General features: G+C 42.6%; 1 protein-coding gene across 2 annotated transcripts in view; it reads right to left on the bottom strand.

The window, feature by feature from the left end:
* Positions 1 to 10000, bottom strand: part of myh10 (myosin, heavy chain 10, non-muscle) — a 36621-nt gene that overhangs the window by 9791 nt on the left and 16830 nt on the right. Inside the window, exons 6-16 of one of the 2 annotated variants that reach the window (XM_053498612.1) lie at positions 9760 to 9789; positions 7899 to 7991; positions 7332 to 7395; positions 6990 to 7088; positions 6741 to 6884; positions 6490 to 6585; positions 6276 to 6394; positions 5670 to 5822; positions 5325 to 5498; positions 5025 to 5198; positions 3220 to 3334 (exon numbers count right to left, since the gene is read on the bottom strand). In XM_053498612.1, the coding sequence (XP_053354587.1) occupies positions 3220 to 3334; positions 5025 to 5198; positions 5325 to 5498; positions 5670 to 5822; positions 6276 to 6394; positions 6490 to 6585; positions 6741 to 6884; positions 6990 to 7088; positions 7332 to 7395; positions 7899 to 7991; positions 9760 to 9789 (1261 nt within the window). The remainder of the gene's footprint in view (positions 1 to 3219; positions 3335 to 5024; positions 5199 to 5324; positions 5499 to 5669; positions 5823 to 6275; positions 6395 to 6489; positions 6586 to 6740; positions 6885 to 6989; positions 7089 to 7331; positions 7396 to 7898; positions 7992 to 9759; positions 9790 to 10000) is intronic. The other variant, XM_053498613.1, reaches the window with a different exon arrangement.

Genomic DNA, 10000 nt, shown 5'->3' with positions numbered 1-10000 from the left:
TATACAACCAGAACGTCTAAAGCTAATATTTTTTCCGTGGTCTATGATGATAATAATAATAAAAAGAAACCATTAATGATCTCACCCCATCATTTGCACTTTAACACAACACTAGTGTGTTTATTATTATCTCGGACGATGATAAAAATGTAAGTAATTGGCTTGAACCTAAAGTATGTGCGTGTGGAACAGAGCGACACGACGAGCTCGAGTACTGATTTCATGTGGGTGGTGTTTTTTTTTTTAAATCAGAGTGGGCAGGGTTTCAACACCGCATAGGGAGGATTTGCTGTGTGATCTGGCAACCTGCGCAGTAAAACTGTCCTCTACATTGCGAAGGTGGAATTTTCACTCTGTGAACCGCGGTGAGAGATGTGTATAGATCACGACTCAACACATGATAAGTGCTAGAGAAACGTCTGGACCCGTAATCAGCACAGCCGTAACCCGGACCGATCCAAAGCCCAGCATTCATTTCTTTAAGGTTCTTCATCGTTTTCTATTGGGAGAGAAAGCCTGAGCCCAGCAGTGCATGCTTGGTGGATTCACACTCTTCTTCTCTTTCTTTTTCAGCATCTAAAGCTCAGATGAAAGAAAGCAGAACAACCATGGAGGTGCAAACTAAATCTAAACAAAAGCACACTGCTAAAGGAGATCTAAACACACACACACACACACACACACACACTAACAGTCTGCGGCTTCACCTCAACAGGATCAGGAACTTAGAAACTGCTGACTTTAAAAGTCTCCCTTTTCCCCCTGAACAGTATTTTATCAGACTCTGGTGTTGGACTTCTAACATATACAACTTAAGGAGCACTGTTGCTAGGCAACAAAAACAATTACAGCTGCTTACCAATGACTAGCTGATGACCGACATTACCAGATTAGCCAACGAACATGTAGCATGTGCTAATCTGACCAACCCATCTGCTCCATTATAAACTCTAAACGCTGTGTGATTGATTAAAGCCATGAGTAGCTCGTTAGGATTTCTGACCTGCTCATAGTCTCGTCGTGTCATGCGTATGACATCACACAAAGGACTAAATATCAGAATTTTATTTTTAAATCCAGTAGATTCATAGATACTGTTGTGCCTGATGTATAAAACAGCGTGGTAGAGTGTACGCGCTCCCTCGTGCTCAGTGGCACACGCCCCCTGCTGGCTATGCGCTGGCATGACGGGGAGAAGCTGCACGCGTGTCCATGCGTGAGATTTCTAAAAGCAGACTGAGGAAAGAGAGCAGGACTTAACAGTAACGCTTGCAGAGAGGAGGATCTGTAACACACACATGCATGTCCTTCCTTCTCAAAGCTGATGATCTGAATCACTCCCGAGTTCACTGCCGAGAACCTAACGCCGTCTGTTACATGGGGGACACGCCCTAACGACACGCAGAGAGATGATTAATCATTCAACATGAATAAAAAATACATCCTCAGGACAAACCGTCTGTAAATGATTAAATAGGACTATAATCACACACGGGGGCGGGGCCTGATTTAAGGAGACTTCTTTACAAGGATGTTTTTACACTTTACAAAGTGTTTACAAAATATTAATAAATAATAAATAAAAATAATTTTAACACTTAAATTATGTTTTAGATAAATTTATAAAATAATCGTTAATAAATAGAATAATGTAATTACATTTACATTTACATTTAGGCATTTGGCAGACGCTCTTATCCAGAGCGACTTACATTTTTACCTCATTACACATCTGAGCAATTGAGGATTAAGGGCCGCGCTCAAGGGCCCAACAGTGGCAACTTGGTGGTTGTGGGATTCGAACCTGGGATTTTTCAAACCGTAGTCCAATGCCTTAACCACTGAGCTACCCCTGGTCATCCCTGGTAATTAGAGTATATATTACCAATACCCTGGTAATTAGAGAGTGAAAACTAAAATGAATAAATTTTCTATAATTCAAATTAATTTAAATTTTTATATAAATAGTTTTTTTTATATTTTATTAAACTAAATTTAATTAACTTGTAACAGCACTTACAGTAACATCGGGGCAGTTTCGTGCCTACGCACCTCAATCAAGGTCATGTGACTGTAACTAGCTTTATAACCCCACAGCTGAGACATTGGCCACGCCCACTAAATTTCTATATTAAACAATGGTTTATTCCATTTAGAACTGGAGTACACACACTCCTCTCACACTCGACTCCTTCAGCCAGTAAACGTGTCTCGGTAGTGAACTCGCTCAGGCTTAGTGCTGATCAGGCCAAATGTGAATCGAGCCAGCCGGAAGGAAAAAGAGGGTCGAGAGGGAGACAAAAAATAAAAATTAAAAAGCAGCAGCATGGGAGCGTCTTGGAGAACCGCAGTACCTTCACCCGGAGGATCATGGAGGCTAGACACGTCATAGAAAGACGCTCTCTGAATATTCTGTATCTCTACAGGCCGGGCCGAGAGACGGGCGAGAGCGGGAGGAAGAAAGGAAGGAAAGAAAAGAAGAAAGCAAAAGAAAAAAAGAAACAAAAACAGTAACAGCAAGCACATACACACACACAAAGTAACACAGGTTAGTGTAACACTGGTGTACAGGAGTACATCACACACACTGCAATGAAACATACATTTTATTCAGTGAGGGTTTATCTGCAGTAAAATGTGTGTGTTTGTTTGTTTGTGTGTGTGCGTGTGCGTGTGTGTGTGTGTTATAACTAGGGCTGCAACTAAATTTTTTTAGTAATCGATTAATCTGTCGATTATTTTTTGATTCATTGGATAAAAAACAAAAAAGCATTTATTTCCAAAAATGTTGAGAAAGTGCACAAACATGTTGTTCCTTGAACTGTTATAATAATAATTATAATAATAATAATATACTAAAAATGGACTAACACAAATAACAGACATGCTTTACATCTGCTAAATATATACACCTGCACCAGGGACATTACGGTCCTTACTTCAGAACGGAACAAAATTTAGTTAACCACTGAGCTACCCCCCCGCTCATTTTTTTTTGCTCTGCCCTCTGTGTTCACTCCACTCCGAACTATTTATTTTATTTTTAATAATCAAATGTCTCCGTGTCATGTGACACAACGAATCAGTTATGAAATTCGTTGCCAACTCTTAGTAATTGATTTAATCGATTCGTTGTTGCAGCCCTAGTTATAACGCTTTATAACTTATACTCGTGTGACGTAAGTTCGCGGTGTGTAACAGGAAAGGAGTCCAGCTCACCGTCCTTCCAAAGCTCAGCCACAAACTTATCAGTGGACTGGTGCAGCAGTGTCGCCACGTTATCGTTCAGAGGGTCCATGTTCTTCATCAACCACTCGTCTGCTTTGTAATCAACCTGAGGACGAGGAGGAGGGGGGCGGAGAGAGAGAAATGGGGGGGAGGGGGGGTCATTAATAAACAGTCTTACAGTACTGAAATACTACATTTTACTTAAAATATAAAGTGTAATTTGACACATAATGAGAGATGATACTGGAAGAGTTAAAAAAAAATGAAATCTTTGCAGATCTACAAGAAAATTGTGTGTTAAGATTCACATCATAATCAGACGTTTTTATACAGACTCATCCACGCCGTGCTTTTTTTTTTTAATTTGGATTTACATACAACTATATTAAAGTTTAGAATGAATGAAGGTAGGAGTGTCAACTTTATTTGTATGTATCCGTGTAATATACGAATACAAAACTTTATTTTTACATGTTTGAGAGTCAGCCCACTCTGAGTAAAATTAAAACTGATCTAAATTCAACACCGTCAGGTGAAACATGGAACTCAATTCTCAAGCTCGTTAATTTCCCTCCTTACGGGCCTCCTTATAGGGGAGTGTGTTCAGGGTTTATAAATACAGATATATACAAGTGTGCCTTGAAATGTACATTACACTAAAAAAACCTATTAAAATACTGTTGAAAAGAAAAGATTATTATAAAATTTGTCACATGACCTTGACAGCACAGTGAAACTATTTTTTCCATATACCAGTTATGGAGCTGTGGGTTAGAGCGCAGGGTCAGGCAGGATACAGCGCCCCCTGGAGCAGATAGGGCTTAACAGTGACAGCTTGGCGATGCTGGGGCTCGAACCCCCGACCTTCTGATCAGTAACCCACAGCCTTACCCGTCTGAGCCACCACCACCCCTTAGTAAACTAAATTTGTCTGACAAAAAAAAAAAAAAAAAAAAGTTTATAACTGGTTTATAAAGACCCTAAATATGAAAACATGAAACAGAGTTTCACGGCTGAAGTTCTGCTGATACTCAGGAAGCCCAGTGTTCCCCACCTGTGTGTCGGTTAGAGACAGAGTAAGTGTCTCCTCACAGGTGAGGGTGAAGATTTATTTCTGCTTTTCTGAAAGTCTGACGTTTCTTCATTTGAGCTTAAAACCTGCGCACATGTGCGTACACACACACACACACACACACACACTTCTGTGCTCATTTTACTAAACAAACAAACAGTTCGATTTTAAGTAAATATATAAACATCCAATCTTGATTTTTTTCATCTACAAACACTCTTCTGTCCTCTGTCTCTCTCCCCGTGGACACCCCCCCCCCAAACCCCCACTGTCGGGACGAGAAACAAAGCGTCCTCTTTAAGGCAGTGTCACATTTCGATTGCTAAACAGCTGCTAATGTAAGACAGATGTGCTCTGTGAAACGGAGACTGAAACACAGACTGAACCCCGACGTCAGCGCTCGGGGGGGGTAAAACCACAAACTAGAGCAGGGGTGTGTGTGTGTGTGTGTGTGTGTGTGTGTGTGTGTGTGTGTGTGTGTGTGTGTGTGTAAAACAACAGACGGATTCGAGTTACAAACCAAACCACTTTACTGACAGCAGCAGGACAAACGGAGCTCACGGGAAATTTAAATATTAATGAACAAACAATCCGACACTGAAAAGAGTCGCTGTTTAAACAGGTACACACCACCGCTGAGTGTGTAAAACACTCCACACTACAGGCTATAACCACCACCGCTGTACTGTAGGGGCGTGTGTGTAGGGGAGCGCGTGTGTCGTACCCTCCCGGCGTAGTGGATGATGCAGAAGTCGGCTTTGTCCTTGAGCTGCCGTGGTTTCTGGAACTTGGCGTGAGAGCCCTGCTCCTGCACCAGCTTGTCCACAAACGTCTTATCTGTGGCTTTAGGGAACCAGCACTCCTCGTCCAGCAGCGCCAGGACACCCGGGGGGTTCGCCTGCAACAGACACACACACACAGAGAGAGAGAGAGAGAGAGAGAGAGAGAGAGAGAGAGAGAGAGGTAAGGTATTTATAAAAGAGAGAGGTTTCAGAAGAGTGTGTGTGTGTGGTCCTGTACTCACGGGCCTCTCGATGAGGTCGATGCAGGGCTGCAGGTCGAGCCCGAAGTCGATGAAGCTCCACTCGATGCCCTCGCGCTGATACTCCTCCTGCTCCAGGATGAACATGGTGTGGTTGAAGAGCTGCTGCAGCTTCTCGTTAGTGTAGTTAATACACAGCTGCTCAAACGAGTTTAACTACACAGAAGAGAGAAAGAGAGAGAGAGAGTGAGTGAGTGAGTGAGTGAGTGAGTGTGCGTGTTCAGCCCTAGTTAGTGCAGATTATTCTGCACCGTAAGGGTGGCGTTGTTAATGTTAAACATCATGTGGACATCATGTTTCTTAATTTCCACTTCAACAACTTCTCACTTGGAAGATCTCGAACCCGGCGATGTCCAGGATGCCGATGAACGACGCCCCCTGGCGTTTGGTCCGGTCCAGGGCTTTGTTTATGCGGTGGACGAGCCAGCGGAAGAGACGCTCGTACGTGGCTTTGGCCAGAGCTTCCACTGCAAAGTCGGCCTGAGGACCAGGAGGAGAGCGGACCCGTAACCATCAACACATAAACACTACACACGTCTGTCTGTCTGTCTGTCTGTCTGTCTGTCTGTCTGTCTGTCTGGTACAGTTCGTCTTGTCTAGATGTTATACATCATCTTCCACTTTGGGCTGTTTTTATGTTGATCAGTTCTGCAACTACTTATATTGTGCACACTGAGTGTTTATTGATCCTGCATCGTTTATTAGATAACAGCGGGACCAAAGGCGAGTTAGGGCGGGGTCAAAGGCAAGTTAGGGCGGGGTCAAAGGCAAGTTAGGGCGGGGTCAAAGGCAAGTTAGGGCGGGGTCAAAGGCAAGTTAGGGCGGGGTCAAAGGCAAGTTAGGGCGGGGTCAAAGGCAAGTTAGGGCGGGGTCAAAGGCAAGTTGCAGATGTAGATGCAGGGTGAGCCGGGTAAAGTCAGGTGTGTGTGTTACCTGTTCTTTAGTTTGTGCTTTCTGAACGTAGTCCCGCCCCACTTTGATCCTCGGTGTCAGGATGGCGCGTGTGAACTCCATCACACTCATCCCCAACAGGTGACACAACTTCTGAGCAGCTACACACACACACACACAGAAGGGAGATAAATAAATACACTATGACTCTGTTCAGAGGGAGAAAGTGTGTGTGTGTGTGTGTGTGTGTGTGTACCTGTGTTCTCAGGCATGGAGGCCTGGTCTGTGTTTCTCTCTTTCTTGAACACAATGTTGCCGAACTGCATCACAGCTGACACCACCTTCAGCATGGCTGTAAACACACACACACACACACACACACACACACACACACACACCATCAGCACACACACACACCATCTAAAAGGTCCATCCATGATCAGGCTCTAACACACACACACATACACACACACACACACACATACACACACACACACACACACTTACACAGGATCTCGTCGTGGGAGAAGCTCATGATGTGCATGGCCTCCATGGTCTCCTGAAAGTTGTCCTTGTCCTGCTGTCCAGGAATGGGAATGTTCCCGTTGGAGAGGAAGCGATAGTTATTGAAGCCCTCCAGCAGGAGATCAGCTACAGAGGGAGAACAACAACAACAACAACAACACAGCACTGTTAATCTCCCACACACCCAGACAGACAGACACACACACACACATAGCAAGGTGAGAGTCTCACATCTCAGATGTTCTCCTGCTCCAGCCAGCAGCTGGTAGAAGACGTGGAACGTTCTCTCGTCTTTGGCCTGACGAATAGCTCTGGATTTCTCCAGGAGATCTGAAGTTCAGGATGTGAGGAAACACCAGGCACAGACTCCAGAGGACTCCAGGAGACTCAGGGGACGATTTAATCAAATACACCTTCTCTGTACCGCAGTCACGCTAACAACGCTAACCCTCTATCATCATCATGTCTGTGTCCTGTATCAACCTCAACCGGGTTAGAGCTCTCTCTCTCTCTCTCACACACACAAATACAATTAAAATGAAGATGAAGTAATTCTGTGACTGAGTAGGATACAGGTCTCGATGTTGGCCCCTACGATGTACCCCGTCACGTCAAAGTTGATCCGGATAAACTTCCCCTGTGGGGGGTAAATAAAGAGGAGCATGAGGAAGAAATGAAAGACAAAGATCAAAGAAAAGCACAATGTTAAGGATTAGAAAAGTTTACAAGGATGGAAAAAAAAAAGAAAAAATAATAATAAATAACAGGAAGAGTAAAATGTACAGACATAATATCACAAGTGTTTATAAGTAAATATAAGAAAGATCATAAAATATTAAATTTTGACTATAAATATTTAAAAGTTTAATGTATATATTTATGTAACTTTTATATACAGTATATATATATATATAAAAAACTTAAATATAAATATATAAATATATAAAATATATATATATAAAAAAAAAATATATATATATATATATATATATATATAAATACAGCTTAAATTATAAAGTTTAAATAAGTTAAAATTTAGGATTTAGTATAAAACAGCACGTAGAATGATGAGAATTGAGGACACGCCCACGCTCATTAATTATTCCCCTCGTTAGAGATGATGACACTGAATAAACGTACGAATCGTGACGAGTTGTCGTTCTTCACCGTCTTGGCGTTACCAAAAGACTCCAGGATGGGATTAGCCTGCAGCAGCTGTCTCTCCAACTCACCCTGTACACACACACACACACACACACACACACAAAAGGTCGTACCCAAAACCAAATAAAACTAAAAGAGAAAAGTAAAGAGAAACCCAAGTGAGTGTGTGTGTGTGTAAACAGAGTCACGTGAGTGACAGGGTGCAGGACAGACAGGACGCCTTTACTTTATCCTTTTATTCATTTATTCTCATTTCCTTCAGTATTTCCCCGTGTTGTCCTCTAGGTGTGTCCCAGTGAAAGTGCACATCCTGTAAACGGTGTGTAAAGAGTGCAGAAGCTCCCGAGTGAACGAGACGGTCAGCGCTGGTGAGGACACGTGCAGGAGGAGAAACTCTCAGTGCTTTAACTTACAGTCAGACACAAACCTTCTGCTTCAACACACTTTTATTTATCATTTACAGAGAGAGAGAGAGAGAGAGAGAGAGAGAAAGAGAGACTCAACACTACTCACATACAGCAGGAGGGCGTTCTGTAATTAACCAGCAAAATTTATTAACTTTCAATACTTTAATCTTAATAATAATTTAAACCTCATCCATTAATGATCCACTAATTAACTTATTAACTGATCAAACAAACCTGATTTTGAAAGTTAGCAGTGTGTGCAAGTTTACTAAATAATATTAAAATAAATACTGATATTCTTTTAAATGATTAATTTTCTAAGAATTCTAAAATTACTTCAACCTTTACTTCCATTTAAATGACTAAAGACTGTTACGGTAATAAGTTAAGTACGAGTAGAGAGTGATCCCAGCCCGTCTAAAAGCAGCGGCATGGTACACATGGTTATGGGTCACGTCCCAAACGAGAGCCTGCAGTAGTGCGTGTTAGATAAGGACACGAGGAACGAGCCGTTAGTGAGCAGGACAGAGAGGAGCGCACAGCGAGACGCCTCACCCTCACTACACCACTCGCTCCGCCCGGGGCTGCGTCCCAAACCACCACACTACTGATACAAAACAAGGGGTTACTAGAGTTTACATTCTCTGTGGTTTGGGACGTTTCCCAGCCACTGTCTCACACACACACACACACACACACACACACACCACGTTAACATTAAAAAAACAACAACACCTCTCCATTCACACTACATGCTTTAACTGTTTATTTAAGAGTGTACATACACACTCACACACACACACAGGGAGAGAGAGACAGACAATGCGATGAAGGGGGGGGGTTAAAGAAACAGATGTGGACATAGACAGACAGACAGGAGGGGAAAACAAAGAAAAATAGAAAAACAGACAGACAGAAGGATAAAGTGGAAGGTAGACACGTGGAGACAGACAGACAGACAGACAGACAAACATGTAGAGAAAAACCTGTGTGTAGTAATAAACAGAAGGACGGGTGCAAAGAGACATGCAGAGAGACAGGCAGGTATAGAAAGACGCAACAAAAGATAACAGAGACAGACAGACATTTAGAGAGAAACATGACCAAAGGTTACAGACAGACATATGGTTGTACAGAGACAGACAGATGTGGGGAGGGAGGTGTTTGTAAAGTGGCAGATAAGATGCTAAATGTCATGTATAAAGAGAGACAGACATGGAGACGGACAAAGAGAAGGTGAGACGACAACAAAAAGGGAAAAAAATAAAATATTTAAATTAAAGAAGAGAGAGAGAGAGCGAGAGAGACGTACTGAACCGGAGATGAGATGACATATGGGAGAAGGTCATCAGTGTTCGTGTGTTTACGTGTGTGTGTGTGTGTGTGTGTGTGTGTGTGTGTGTGTTAGTGCTGCATGCAGGGGGACTTGCCTGGAGTTTGACAGCTTTAGGAGACTCTGGCTGTTAAACAAATGCACAGTGTTAGAGCAGTGAACCTCAAACCCAGTCCATCTCACACACACACATCTGTGATAATGGTGTGTGTGTGTGTGTGTGGTGTTGTTCTGTATGTTTAGGACAGAGTCAGTCTGGAGTGTTGGTTCAAGTCAATTCTATTTTATTTGTATAGCTCTTTTAACAATCGTCACTGTCGCAAAGCAGCTTCACACAA

This window comes from Clarias gariepinus, chromosome 6, assembly GCF_024256425.1.
Source record: "Clarias gariepinus isolate MV-2021 ecotype Netherlands chromosome 6, CGAR_prim_01v2, whole genome shotgun sequence".
Lineage (NCBI taxonomy): Eukaryota > Metazoa > Chordata > Actinopteri > Siluriformes > Clariidae > Clarias > Clarias gariepinus.
This window is presented reverse-complemented; position numbering and strand designations above follow the sequence as displayed.